This window comes from Trichoderma aggressivum (genome assembly GCF_033847375.1).
Source record: "Trichoderma aggressivum f. europaeum strain CBS 100526 chromosome Unknown scaffold_004, whole genome shotgun sequence".
Taxonomy (NCBI): Eukaryota; Fungi; Ascomycota; class Sordariomycetes; order Hypocreales; family Hypocreaceae; genus Trichoderma; species Trichoderma aggressivum.
In genome coordinates, this window is record NW_026946370.1 from 796,348 (window position 1) to 810,532 (window position 14,185).

Below are 14,185 nucleotides of genomic sequence, written 5' to 3' on the forward strand. Positions count from 1 at the left end.
TAGTCGTTGAAAAATCAATATCGCTCGCAATCCAAATATGTCGCCTTGTCCCAATCCCTCTCCTCCCATACCACCCAGCGCCCATTCCCCCATTTCCAAGCTCTTTCTTAGCCAAACTTCTTTGATCCTCCCTTCTGCGACAGCTTCTTGCTCCCCTTCTTTCCGGGCCCAATCAACTCGAGATGGCCCGCTCTCTCGCCCAGCAGCGCCTCCGTCTTGGCTACCATGCCCGAAGTGAACTTCTTGAGCATCTTGTCGGCGTTGACCTTCTTCTTGGGCTTGGTGACCTTGGAGGCCTGGCGCTTCGAGTGGACGGCCTTTGGCGCGGCGGCCTTGTTGGACTTTTTGATCGAGCCCTGCGCCATCTCTTTCTGTGTATTATTCCCTTTTCCTTGTTTCCCAGCGTCCGCTCACGATTTGCCGTGTTGTATAGCTGCGAATCGTCGTTCGGCTGATTCGATGCGTGGTGGGGAAAGACAAAGCTGGTGGGAGTTTTTTTTTTTTTTTTTCCTTTGGCCGGTCTGATAACCGATAAGCGTAGACAGGCACCACACCACCACTAGCACTTTGCGCTAGAAGATTGACGGAATATCCGGTGAGTGATTGGCAAGTATAAGAGAACACAACTTCAGTAACATGTAGGCCTATTAATAGAAAATCATATTTTAATCCAATTCTAATCCCAACGCCGGCTTCGTTTGTCACATACAACAGCTGTTATCTCACACGCATCCCAAATAGAAAAAAGTACAACTATTGCCTGGCTATCGCTATCCATCACAATGGGAAATCTGTCAATCCTTCAACTTCGCCAAACTACCAACCATCCCCCCACCCATCGTCGTCGTCGTCTGCTGCTTTCGGTGCCAGATCAATCTTCTTAGCGGCTGCAGGCTTCGCAGCCGGTTTTGCCACAGGCTTCGCCACTGTCTTTGTCACAGGTTTCTTAGCCGTAGTAGTCTTCGATAGTCCCTTTGGCAATGGCTTGCTCGGCCCCTTCTTTGCTTGCGCCGCTAGCCATCCCGCAAAATCGGGCTCGTCTTCGCCAAAGGGCGTCGCGGACACGGTTGTTGATGCATTGGCAGCTGCAGCAGGCGTCTCAAAACCGTCATCGTCTCCCAAATCACCCCAAGCGTCACCTGCGTCATCATCGTCGTCGGGTAGAAACTGCCCAGCTATCGCACTGGCGACACCAGGTGTCGATGGGCCTGATGCTGGGCCAGGAGATGTCACGGCCTGGCGGTGAAGAGATGACGCAGATGCTGTAACCGGCTTCTTCACCTCAGTTTCGGGTAGTGGAGAAACGGGAGCCGGGCTTGGGCTATTGGCAGTTTGCATGTCCCCAGCCACAGCAGTAAGCTTGTTTGTGAAGGATGAAATGGCCCAGCCCGCCCAGCTGCTCCCGGAAGATGCGCCTGGTTGTACCGTGCTCCCCTGAGCAGCAGAGGCATCGGCCGATTGGGGTGGGGGTAGAGCAGTTTCAGGCATGTCAGCAGCTGCTTTGCGGACTTTTTGCAAATAGATGTCCATAGTTTTCGAGGCTTGGTCCCGGATCACCTTTTCCTTGTCAATCAAAGCCGGGCATATGACTGGTAAAACGCGGTTGGCGCTATCGTCCTCGTTGAAATATTCGGCCGTTGCGGCGAGTGCCATGAGTGCCGCATTTCTCGCGTGCACAAAGGGGTCGCGCAAGGAACGTGTAAAAGCAGCTATCAACACTTTGGACCTTGAAGATGTGCCGAGATTTTTAGCAATTTTGCCGAGACAGATGGTGGTATTTGTGCGAATGCCAGGCTGTTCATCGTTTGCCGTCTTTGCCAGCTGCTTCAGAAGGTCGCCGTTGATAGTGCGGTCTGAGAGCTTGCCAATGACAACCAACACGGATTTCAACGTCTGCTCTCGAACAACCGGCGTCACATCTGTGAACCCAGTAACCTAATGCCATCATTAGCACATCAATTCTCACAGCAACAAAGGATGGTCGCTTACTAGTTGGGGGAAGATCTTGTCATTGACGACTCTCTGTGATAACTGATCAATGATGAGGGGAAGGCTGTCCAGCAGGCACACCCGAATGCCCCGATCAGGATTCGCAAAGGCCCGAATAATGAAAGGCGTAATCTTCAACTCAAAATCGTCAGAGGGCAGCTTGGCAGCTATTTTCAGCACGACGGTGAGGGCTTTGGGACCACCGCCGCCAAATTCAACCGACTTGACGAGTTCTGGGAGGACTTTGGCTTTGAAAAATTCTTCAGGAAAATCATCCGTTACTTTTTCCAAATCGCTGGCGTCGCGAGTTAGACAAGAGCAATGCATACGATACAAGGGATATGTCTTACTTGAGAAACTCCTCCCGCTCATCAGGGTTCTTCACCCCTAGATTCTCTATCCCGTCTGTCAGGTGAATCAATGGAGTATCGAAGAATGAGCCCGATCGGCGTCCAAGGTCCAGAAAATTGCCGGCACTGATCCGCGCTTTGGGGTTGGCGTTGCAGAGGCGTTTATAGCTGGTCTGCATGGACGGGGGTATGTTTTTGGTTTGGCCAGCTTGGTCTGGGCCGTGAAAGTCGCCATTGAAGACTTCAAAGATGAGAGTTCCAAAATTGAACGAGTCTACGGCGTAGGTAGGATGCGCCTTTGTCGCGGCCCATCCGGATTGAGCCACCTCTGGCGGCGCATACCGACCAGAGTCGGGAACTAAGCTTCCGAAGCTCTGAGCACACGATTAGCTATTCTTCATATCCCGCCTTGGCGTACTATGCGACTTACATCAAGAGTAGATTCGCTTTCCTTGACATTACTTAGAACCTCGAAACCTCCCAGTTTCCACTCTCCGCTTTCTGTGGTGTATATTGAGCCGACTCTCAGGCTGCCGTGTTTTGAAGTCGCATCGTCATTGATGAATTTGAGTGTTTGCTGCAGCACAATCAGCATTCAGAGCTTTCGGATGAGACTCCAACACAATTCCTACAGCGACAGTATATAGACCCCATTTGATCGTTTCGGGGCTCAAGCTCTTCCTTCGAACGTGCCATCGAAGAGGAGTGACGCGCTCGGTAGCGATGTAGATGTACGTGTCTGTCTGGTCGCTCAACAGTCAGCTTTCGGGGCGCATCCGTGGTGGTCGCATCGCATACCTCGACAGTGTCCAGCACCTTGATGACTCCAGGGTGCCGCAACGTGCGCAGCTTTCTCAGCGCGTTCTTTGCAAGAGGCAGCAGGCTCTTCTTTGCTGTGCTATCGAACGAGAATATACTGCAGTTCGAGCCATCCTCCTATTACTCGCGACTATTAGTTCAGGCGACGCAGCATCCACAACCAGCAGGCCAGCCTACCCGCCTTGTTCCATTGTACAGAGTCCAGATTGATTCGTCAACGTCGACCTTGTCGCCGAAAGTATAGGGGAACGGGGGGCCCTGGGACACGGCCAAAGCCACGGCCGACTTTAGAAAGTCCATGTCGAGCTGTTGGGAGCAAGATCGTCGAGAGGGATGCAGAGAGGTGGCTGCATCAAAGAGAAACGTCGTCAACTGCGCATTAACCGTATATTGCTTGAAGACATCTGGCACGTGTCAAGCAAACACGGCTAGGGACCTAACGTACTAATCCCTGCCCCTCCGTAGCACGGCGTCGTTTAAGCGACTCGCCGCTAGACTGGGCCGCTCTCAGGGCATGGCGTGCCGCTGCACGCTAGAACCGACGAACGGAGGTAGTGGTACAGAAGACGCTTGGAACGCTGTAGATCAAACGGGACTTCTTCCATTGCACCCCTGACGCAGTTTTCTAAAATCTGACCCCGATTCAACCCGTCGACAGCTGCATATGTACATGTACGAGTAGGCAACAACAGAAATCAAGGGTCCAACTGATTGCACCAGGGATTCAGATTCAGCCACAGGACAAAATAAATGCAATTGCACCCCTTATAGTACCTAGCCAAGCGACAAACCCTCAAGCCACGAGACGAGATCTTAGGTAAGCCATCCACGCGCTATGATGTACATGTACACCTGCAGCGCAGCGCAGTGCCCTCCGCGGACCCGGTACGGAGCCATGTTGCTTCAGAGGGCGCTGTTATAGGGCGCTTGGGCCCCTACGGCCAACGAGCCGCCGCGAGCCAACCATCGACGCCTTTCCTCAGCCTTGCTCCCAATCTTTTCTTCTCTCCTCAACGCGCGCAAGCCGCGGGGGAGCGAGAAGCTGGAATCTGGCGATCCTGTTGCCTTTGCCCAAGCACCTGCGCTCTTCCAGTGCCAGCCTCGCGAGTGTCAAGCCAAGCTTCGCCTGGTCGGATTCTCCGAGGCCATCCGCTTCCGCAGCTTTCTCAGATATCTGTGCCATGAGCACGACGTTGACCTCCCGTTGGTGGGCACAAAGTAAGTTGTCGAGGCAGAATGCCTTCCATTTGTGCTTTCTCCTTATCCTTACATCTGCCCGGTTCCTCGCCGCAATGGATGATGCCGCAATGGTAAAAGGTCTGACCGAACGGAACCTCCTGGTTATGGCCCCCCTGTGTCTTCTTGGTCTCAACAGACGCTTCCCGTTCACGGTAACGCGTCGAGCAGCAGCTTCCGCCAGGCCCTCAGGATGGGATCCGATCCCCTGTTCCTTGTCGTACGGCGTCAAGTGCTGCATATCATCAACACTCGCGTCGCACACGGAGTCTCTGTTCTCTCTCATCTTGCCCAACGGACGGAGACCAAAGGCCGCGACGCACACTGGCTGCTCGTGTGAGCAGTTTCCCTCCCAAGAAGACACTCGAGGCCATAACCGTTGCTGTTCCTAGCCTGAAGTCACAAAAAATAAACTGAAAAGATCTGACATTGAAGAGCGAACCAAACTTACAATTCTGAATTATGCTGTGCGAACCAAATGGAAGATAGGGCCTCGCTGACTAAGAAGCAGATTCTATATCCCTTGATGTTCGGAACACCTATCTTGAGTCAAGGACTATTTCTCTGGATGGTTCCCCACAAGGGCAACACGCTGGGTTGTTCGTCAGATTGTGCACTTGACTCTTGGCATGATCACGCTGCAAAGACTCGTCATCCTGCGTCGGGTAATAATCTTGGCGCCATCGTTGACCGAAATCCCTCCCCGGCGCCTGGCGTGCCATGATACTTGGCGAAACATCATCTGGATTGCTGTATGACTGGTGAGGCCCTCAGATATGAATCGCGATGAGGCGCTTAGGCTGAGGGGGAGATGCTCCGTTTGGGACTGCGAAGAGCCCATATTTGCAGAATCTCTCTGCTCTCATCACTATGCCCCGGGGGGGCATTTCGCTCCCAAGGCTCCTGGCTCCGAAGCAATTCGATCCGTACATAGACCAAGGAAGACTCGCCGCCCTCTTGGACGAGCCGCGGCTGGTCCCCCGCTGAATAATTCTCAGTGGTCCGCGTATTCTGCGCGCCATGGCGACTCCACTTTCTCATATTCTGATAAAGCATTCCCGGCTTCTTTCACCCATCACTCACAGACCCACCAAGAATCAAACCATATGCTACAACATCCGCCATTTCCAGGATTCGAAAATCCTCCTATTCAAAGGCAAAAACGAGCAGCAGCAGAGGCCATAGAGGTCAACGCCTCGACAATCACGGTGGAGACCATGCCGCCGAGGCCTCGTGAGCCTTATTTCGTTCTGAATCCTGAATTCACGTCCATTGATAAAAGGCACCCGCCATATACACGTCCCCAACATAATCAGGACTTCTCGCAGAGCAGGCATGTGCCATCGGCTTCCATGCCTCGGCGAAACCTTGATCCCGTTGGTGGATTTGTTGGTGCAGGTGTCGAATTTGCGTCGAATTTGAATTTTACTCATGCCCATCCATCCACTTTACCTTCCAACATGCCTAGCGCCACTCATAAAAACCCTCCTGCAACAGTCCCATCCACCCGCCTTGGAGATGTAAAGGTGGAGGACCCGTCGACGATTACTGTGGCCACAGCGCCAAGCCGAAGAAAGTCGGAGTCAGGCAGGGCACACAAGCGCGAGGGATCTACCATTCATGTTTATCAAAAGCCTGCTCAAACTTTCAAGGAAAATCTCCCTTTGCATATATCTCCTAAAAAGCGAAAAGCTGATGCCTCGGATGCTCAACCCAAAGGTAGAGAACCCTCTATAAAACAAAGACCAGAGGGAAGCTTTACCCTCTCAGCATCAGAGAGGGAACACGGATCGCGATTAGCAAGCCAGCCAGGGGATGGCTATCAAACGATTCCTCCAAGTAGCTTTTCCAAAAATCAAAGCCGCAGGTCCAGTACCAGTGACGACCAAGCTACAGTTCAGTTGCGGAATTCAAAAAAGGCTCATTCATCAACCAAATTGATGCCTATGATAGAAGTAGCCCTCGCCAAAGCCAACGCGCAGCTTGAAAATCATACTCTCTTTACCCTGCGTGACGTTGGTGGACAAAAATCAACGCATACACCTCAACAGTTTCAGCAGCCCGAGCCTCAGACGAATGTGCCGATTGATGAGCGAGACAGCCTGGTTGCTATACCTCCTTCTGCGCCCGAAAGAGATGCCCCAGTGGAGCACGATACTATCACAGTGGCGACACAAAATATGGCAGGGACGATAATGGCAGAGATAATAAAGCCAGTAGTGCCCAGAATGGCGGAAGAGCCTAGGACGCCCAGGACGCCCAGGGCACCTAAGGCTCATGTTTTTGACTCCGAGGCCTTTGATACCATGATTTATCGCCAGTCCACGTTGCGTCCGCCACCAGGTGTTTCTGTCCAGGCTCCTCCTCGACCAAAAACTCCGGTACAGCAACCCTCGACTGAAGATCGAGGCCAGTACTTGGCAATTAATCCCGCGATTCATTTCCCATACAACCGATCTGAGGAGTGGTACAAGGAAAAGGCGGCTGCGATACGGGCTCGCAGAGGGCGCAAAGCATGGTTCGGCAAAGTCATTGAAAGGCGACGGTGGCTGCGAGCAAAAGAGAAGGCAGAAGATGAACGGAATGCGGCAACGCCAAAGCCAACAAGGATAGACCCGCAGCCCTGGTCGTATGATCGGATCATTGACTTTGGGGATGTTCCCGAAGGGGAGCTGCCAGAAGATGTGCTGCAAAATCCGGCATGGGTCAAGGCGTGCGCGTGGCATCGAGAAAACCAAGCAAAGAGGGTTTTACGGGACCGCGCAGCGAGGGATGCGAATAGGGAAGCATGGAGCCAGGCTGAGCGCATCATGGAGGATGCCAAATTGGCATCACAGCGAAGCCGACAGAAGCGATGAGCTTTTCCATACACGGCGTTCCTTTCCCCCAATTTTTCTTTCGCCTTCTTTTTCTTCATCCTCTTTTCATTCTCCTCCCCTTCTTCTTCTTCCTGTTTCTTTTCTATTTTCTCTGTTCTTTCGTCTCCAGATATCCGCTCGGGCATTTATTTATTCTTTACGACAGGTTCGATTTAGAGGCAGACTTTCACCGTCGCAAGGTCCATGTTTGGCGTCTCGGAGGTACGAGGTTATAATGGGATGGGTGCATATGGGAGACTTTATTTCTTTTCATCTTTTTCTTTTCTTCGTTTCTTATGATTTTTCACCCTTCTATCTTTTTAAAAGGGCGCAGATGGAACCACGGTCTCGTGAGATGAATTGATTCAACACTTTATATGCGAGATGCCGTGGGGTCAACGAGAGGAATAATAATGACAGCATTCATATATTAGTACATAGCTTTTGGGGGTTCGCAAAATAGAAGGGGTGTTTTATAAAATCATATTCGACGCCGTGTTTTTTTTATTGGTAACTGAAATCAATTAGCAGGCTATGTGCTATATACCCTCCCTTTCCTCTTTTCCCAAACGGTCACGCACATTTTATTCAACGTCAACACTTTGGCTAAATCCAACTTTGATACACTCGCCTCCCTCTTTCTTTCTTTTATACACCCTTGGACAGCAGGTTCAGAGCACTGCCCGCCAGAATGAAGCCCGCCTGGTCCTTGCTCACAGCATGCTTGGTCGGGATGAGAAACTCCTCGCCGCTCGCCTTCTTCACCTTGAGCTGGACGTCTCCCTTGCCCTTGTTGCGCAGCATCTCGTACAGACCGACGGTGCTGACCTCGTCGCCGGCGGAAATCTTGTCGTAGTCGGCCTCGTCGGCAAAAGTCAGGGGCACGACGCCCTGCTTCTTCAGGTTGGTCTCGTGGATGCGGGCAAAGGACTTTGTCAGGACGACCCTGGCGCCGAGGTAGCGCGGCTGCAGGGCGGCGTGCTCGCGGGCGGAGCCCTCGCCGTAGTTGTGCTCGGCGACGACGAGCCAGTCCTGGCGGCGGTCCTTCCAGCGCTGGCCGAGCTCGGGGATGGTGTGCTTGGAGCCGTCGAGGTCGTAGGCGGCGTTGACCTCGCCCGTCTCGGCGTTGACGGCGGTGTTGAGGGTGTTTGTGCTGATGTTGGGGAGGTGGCCCTTGTACTTGAGCCAGGGGCCGGCGGCGGAGATTGTGTCGGTGGTGCACTTGCCGGTGACCTTGACGAGGACGCGGAGGCCCGAGAGGTCGGACTCGGGGAAGGGGGCAAAGGGCTCGAGGAAGGCGAGGCGGTCCGAGGACGGGGAGATGGCGACCTGGACGGTTGGGTCGGGCTGCTGGGAGAGAACGCCGAGAGAGGCGACGCCGGACTCGAAGGGGGTGGTGGGACCTTCGAGGCCGTGGGGGGGGGAGAACTTGAAGTCCTTGCCGGAGGGGGTCTTGATGCTGTCGGTCATGGGGTTGAAGGTGGTTGAGCCGGCAAAGGCCATGGCGGTGACGATCTCGGGCGAGGCGAGGAAGTTCATGGTGTCCGGGTTGCCGTCGTTTCGGCCACGGAAGTTGCGGTTGTAGGACGTGAGAATGGCATTGGACGTTCCCTTGGTGACGCCGTCCTGTCGCTGCCACTGGCCGATGCAAGGCCCGCAGGCGTTGGACAGCACGACACCGCCGGCAGCTTCAAAGGTCTCGAGCGTGCCGTCGCGCTCCAGGGTTGCGCGGATCTGCTCGCTGCCGGGCGTGATGTAGAAGTCGGCGGCGGGCTTGAGACCTGCGTCGGCGGCCTCCTTGAGGAGACTCTCGACACGGGTCATGTCTTCGTAGGAGCTGTTGGTGCAGCTGCCGATGAGGCCGGCCGACAGCTTCTCGGGCCACTGCTGGTCCTTGACAAGGCCCTTGAACTTGGATAAGGGGGTGGCCAGGTCGGGGGTGAAGGGGCCGTTGACGTGAGGCTCCAGCTCGGACAGGTTGATGGTGATGAGCTGGTCGTACTCGGCGCCTTGATCCGCCTTGAACTGGAAGCGGGCATCCTCGGAGGTGCCGCTTCCGGGGAAGCTCTGCAGGGCCTTGATGTTGTCAACGGCCTGGCTCCTGCGGGTGGACTGGAGATATCGCGCAGATGCCTCGGTGTAGGGGAAGACGGAGGTGGTCGCGCCAACTTCAGCGCCCATGTTGCAGATGGTAGCCATGCCAGTGGCACTCAGGGTATCAACACCAGGGCCGAAGTACTCGATGATGGAGCCGGTACCGCCACGAACAGTCAGCTCGCCGGCCAGCTTCAGGATGACGTCCTTGGGCGCCACCCAGTCGTTGAGCTTGCCGACGAGCTGGACACCCAGAACTTTCGGTGCCTTGAGCTCCCACGGCGCACCAACCAGCGCCTCGACGGCATCAGCGCCGCCCACGCCAATCGTCACCGTGCAGAGACCGCCGGCATTGGGGCTGTGGCTGTCCGTGCCCAGCATCATGAGGCCCGGCAGCGCGTAGTTCTCCAGCACCGTCTGGTGAATGATGCCCGCGCCCGGCGGCCAAAAGTCCATGCCGTACTTGCGCGCCGCCGACTCGAGGAAGTCGAAAATCTCCTTGTTGGCACTGATCCCCGCCGAGAGGTCGTCTTCGGCGCCCTTGGAGCCCACGATCAAGTGGTCGCAGTGGATGCTGGCCGGGATCGCGGGCCTCTCGAGGTTGCACGACATGAACTGCAGCAGCGCCATCTGCGCCGACGCGTCCTGCATGTTGACCCGGTCGGGCTTGAGCAGCAGGTTCGCCTTTCCGCGGATGCTGCGCCCGCCGTCGGTGTTGGTGAGCAGCGACTCCTCGACATTGTCCAGGTGGCTGTAGAGGATCTTCTCGGCCAGCGTCAGGCGCTGCTTGCCCAGGACCCGCCGCACGTCGGTGTACCTGGTGAAGAGCTTCTCGTACGTCGGCGGCAGGGACGTTGCGGTCGAGAATCTGCTCGACGAGATGCGCAATGCGCGGTGCGCTCCGGTTGCGGAGATGGATCCCGCTCGTCGCAAGAGGCTCTACAGATGGTCAAAGTCAGTCCTGCGTTTACCTTTTTGATATTGTTTATGAATAGAGGAAAACACCAAAATATCAAAGACTCACCGTCATGGCGCCTCCAGAACGGCCTGCCAGTTCAATCGGTGCCATGTTGCACAATCGCTGCTGTCGTGATGCTGGAGAGGTGAATTTTTCTGGGCTGAATCTGAGTTGGATTGTCAATTGTTGGCATCGGATTGGAGGGGGCATCGGAGCCACACGCCGGCGCACGGCTCCGTAGATCGAAGCGATACAATGGCACTAAAAATTGACATTCCGGGTCTGAGTCATTGCTGAAAAGTATGTCGTCAATTTTGAATTCAACGTAGTGCCTCAATTATATAGGTATCTCAACACCCGACCAGCTTCATGTTATCGTTCGTTGCCTCGGCCCAAATCCCATCATACAAAAAAAAAAGAAAAAAACCAAGTCCATTCATGCAATGCCCTCCACCTCATCATCCCGTTTTTTCTAGTTCTAGTAAATTGCAACTCCGTCAGCGTCGTCCAGCCATAGCGCTGCCAAATCCTTGGCCAAACCCAGCCTCAACTTTCGAATCACGTCCTCTCCCTTGGTGTTGGCCAGCCAGCCTTTCCTCCAATCCCATCCCCTATTCACTTTGCCTTGGCCCCCCATGATGGACTTTTGCATGTGGCTGACTAGGAGAGAGCTGCCACTCATCATGTATGTGCTGTTGCTAAGCGAGCTCGTCGACTTCATCAAATCTGCCGGCGTAGACCCCTTGAGGCCTTGTCCCGATGCGAGCACCAAGTTGAAGAACTCTTCGCAAGTAGAGTACACGTGAGAACCAACAGCCTGGATATCCTCGATGGCCTTGAGGATAATGTCGAGCTGCTCGAGGGAGATGACCGAGGGCGACTGATTAATGAAAACAGTTGCTTCGCCCAGCAGAGCCAACAAGAAATCCTCGCTGACCACCGCGTCCCTGGTCTCGTCGTAAAGCCCACCGCGGATGTTGTCGCCTGAACTAGAGATGACAGCCACCAGCGCAAAGGCAGCTTGCTTTCTTAGGGTGAGAGCCCTGGATGGCGAAGTCTCTTCAACCTTTGCTATTTCGTCTCGGAGCTCGTAAAACTTGCGCAGCGTCGCGTAGCCACTAAGCATCCGGCCAAGTAGCTGAGCTGCCTCTAAATCAACCTTTGCCCGATCCTCCAACGCCTCTGATCTATTTCGAAGCATGCTCTTGAGGTCTTCGTCGAGGTCCTTTTCAGCAGGGTAAACCGTCGACTGCACAAGGGAGTAGGACATGAGAAGGTTGAGAACTTCACGAACCCGATCCCCCTGGTGCGAAAGTGCAAAGTACCAAATCGCCTCGCCATATCGGTGAGATTCCTTCGACAAGATTTCTGCAAACGTCTATCGCTTCAGTCAGCTTACCATGGCTCCAAGGTGAAGAAAGGGAAGGGGAAGGGCAAAGAGTGTATCGCTTACCTCTGCTGTCTCCTCGGCATAATTCATCATGCCCAGATCACTCAGGATCCTCCACATCTTATCCACCGTCGTGCCCGAGGTTTCGTCCAGTGTTGCCAGGAGGTCCCTCAACAGTTCGCCAACCGTCTCTTCTGCCTTTTCCGGTACGTCCATCCGGCCCAGCACTTGAATGGCCATCTCCCAGCCATCCCGTTGTGGCGAAAGATGCTCGATACCTGCCAGCTCTCTCGCGTAAATCACAATGCTCGTGTCCTTGATGCCCTCCACATCATCGTTGGTGGGCTGTCCTACTCCAAGGAGCATCAAATCGTCCATGTCCAGGGTATCAGCTGGCAGCGGCTTCACGGGCTCTGCCGGGGGAAGCCACCCACCCAGAGAAGCAATCTCGGCGACTGAACAAGCCACGGGGAGAGACCACGTCCTCAGACATCCAATGACGGCGTTGGTATTGCCCTCAAAGGCAGACGCAAGAGCAACCTCGACGGGATTCATCGTGTTGGGGCTAAGACCGGATTGGATGACAAGGTTGAACACGGTCACAAGCCGATCGAAATAGTCCTCAGAGTCTGTGAAGCTGCCTGGCGACGTCGCCGACAGACCAAACTGCGACTGCAGCAGGGGCTTGGGGCGTTGGACGCCCTCATCCCACCAGCCAAACAGACCAATCGTTGCCTCGCACCAATCCTGCGCCGTCTCCAAGATGGCTTCGGTCTGTCCCAGGACGATCTCGTATACCGTCTGCAAGTTCTCGTAAATGTCCCACGGGATCTGACTCGAGGCCTTCTTGGCCATTGTCGACATGGACGTGTCAAGTTCGTCATTCAGCGAATCGAGGAAGGTGGTGTCTTTTCCCTCAGCAAACAGCGTGAGCCTATCCAAGGAGCCTCGGGCCTGAACTCGGAACAAGGTCCAGCTGCTGTTTAGAATGTCCCAGTCGTTTCTTGCTCCGGGGCACTGGTCAAGCATCTCGCATGTGGCCTCTGTAAACCTTCGTACGTTTTCGAGGGCCTTGCCTATGTACGTTTGGCCGCCGAGAGGGCCGCGGCGGACATGCTCCCAGCCAGCATTCTTCAAAAGTTGCTTTGCCCCGTTCACGTCACCCCGTAGCAGCGCATTTCTCAGTGTCTGCCAGTACAAGCTATGGCATGCCGGGCTGGGCTTGTATCTGGAAATTTCTCGAATCTGGTCGGGATACAGGTTATGGCTGGATTGCATCCAGTCAAAGAGGATCTCCGGTAAGGGCGACGCCCTGTCATCCTCGAGCTTTGTGTCGAAACGGGTATGGTGCATGCGGAGAATCAAATGCGCGACGTAGACAGCCTTTTCCAACGGATCCGCATCTTCTCCTGGGCCAATGGTAGCCAGATCCTCGCCTTCGGGGGGCGGGAGCTCCTCTACGTAGTCCGTCCAAACTCGTATCAGCTTGTAGGTGATGTCGGCAAGCGAGTTTTCTAGCCTCTCCGGGTCATCGTGAGCGCCAACGCCATCGTTGTATAGCTGGCATACCAAGTTTTCCGTCTTGAGGATCAGATCAGGCTTCTCTGTGATTCTAGCAGGCTCCTGGTAGGTGTAGATATCCTTGGCAATGGTGCCAAACCGAGGGTCCCGGCTTCTTCCAGTGGCCCTAAAGCGAGCTGATTGACTAAATATGCTCTCCGCTTCTTTGCGCACTCTCGCTGTTGCCGCAGGGGTCCGCAGCATCATCAAATCCGGCTCCTCGCCAATGACGGGTTGGCCATATGCACGGTCGTCGTGCCGCATGTTCAAGAAAATGTCGCCCATATCAGAGTCATCCACACTCTGTTCCTCGTCCAATGGAGCATCGTCTTCCTCTTCCATTTCCTCATCGATGTAACGCTCCACCTGGGCCTCCATATCGTCGACCTCTTCTTTTCTTTGCGATGGCCTCGTTGGCGGAGCCGCCATCCGGAACAAACCTCCTCTCAGAGGAGGGAGCTCGCTATCGTTGTCAGGATCCTCGTCGAAATCAAGCTCCTTGCTGTCGTCATCTGTACGAAGCTGTCGGCTCAGCCCAGAAGGCGCTCTGCCTCCGATACCCCGGCCCAAAGGAGCATTGGAGGTTCGCGTTCGGCCAAACAATCCGCCTCCGCCCGTGCTCGAGGTTGCACCAAAATTGGGAGGCCTTGGCGGGTCAAACTGGAGCACTGGGCCGCTGAGATGCGAAGCTGCTGAAGGAGGAGCATCCATGGGATTGCCCGTCGGACTGTCTTGGTACTGCGCGAATCCGAGGTTGTTGGCACCGCGTATGTCTGGCGTCGATGGCGCCTCCTTGAGAGGGCTGGAATCGATGATGAAGCGGTGCGCCATGGCGAATGGCGATGTTTGCCTCGCTGCTCCAGCAGAAACGTTGGTATCAGGAGCGTCGAGGGATCACAGTTTCATGCGTGCGAGTTGGTTTCCGAATTCG

General features: G+C 54.7%; 5 protein-coding genes across 5 annotated transcripts; 1 reads left to right on the top strand and 4 right to left on the bottom strand.

The window, feature by feature from the left end:
• Positions 1 to 107: 107 nt before the first annotated feature.
• Triagg1_1822 (uncharacterized protein) lies at positions 108 to 3,458 on the bottom strand (the record flags this gene model as incomplete). The annotated part of the gene is made up of 8 exons (XM_062895935.1): positions 108 to 409; positions 825 to 1,935; positions 1,990 to 2,284; positions 2,340 to 2,713; positions 2,770 to 2,916; positions 2,972 to 3,082; positions 3,138 to 3,275; positions 3,336 to 3,458. 8 exons carry the CDS (start codon positions 3,456 to 3,458, stop codon positions 108 to 110), a joined length of 2,601 nt encoding a protein of 866 aa, XP_062759361.1.
• Positions 3,459 to 4,137: 679 nt separating this feature from the next.
• On the bottom strand, positions 4,138 to 4,680 carry Triagg1_1823 (uncharacterized protein; the record flags this gene model as incomplete). The annotated part of the gene is made up of 1 exon (XM_062895936.1): positions 4,138 to 4,680. The coding sequence occupies one exon, from the start codon at positions 4,678 to 4,680 to the stop codon at positions 4,138 to 4,140; it is 543 nt and encodes a 180-aa protein (XP_062759362.1).
• Positions 4,681 to 5,500: 820 nt separating this feature from the next.
• On the top strand, positions 5,501 to 7,252 carry Triagg1_1824 (uncharacterized protein; the record flags this gene model as incomplete). The annotated part of the gene is made up of 1 exon (XM_062895937.1): positions 5,501 to 7,252. One exon carries the CDS (start codon positions 5,501 to 5,503, stop codon positions 7,250 to 7,252), a length of 1,752 nt encoding a protein of 583 aa, XP_062759363.1.
• A 648-nt stretch (positions 7,253 to 7,900) lies between these two features.
• Triagg1_1825 (uncharacterized protein) lies at positions 7,901 to 10,415 on the bottom strand (the record flags this gene model as incomplete). The annotated part of the gene is made up of 2 exons (XM_062895938.1): positions 7,901 to 10,285; positions 10,371 to 10,415. The coding sequence occupies 2 exons, from the start codon at positions 10,413 to 10,415 to the stop codon at positions 7,901 to 7,903; spliced, it is 2,430 nt and encodes an 809-aa protein (XP_062759364.1).
• Positions 10,416 to 10,782: 367 nt separating this feature from the next.
• Positions 10,783 to 14,085, bottom strand: Triagg1_1826 (uncharacterized protein; the record flags this gene model as incomplete). Its single annotated transcript, XM_062895939.1, has 2 exons — positions 10,783 to 11,682; positions 11,758 to 14,085. 2 exons carry the CDS (start codon positions 14,083 to 14,085, stop codon positions 10,783 to 10,785), a joined length of 3,228 nt encoding a protein of 1,075 aa, XP_062759365.1.
• Between the last annotated feature and the right edge of the window lie 100 nt (positions 14,086 to 14,185).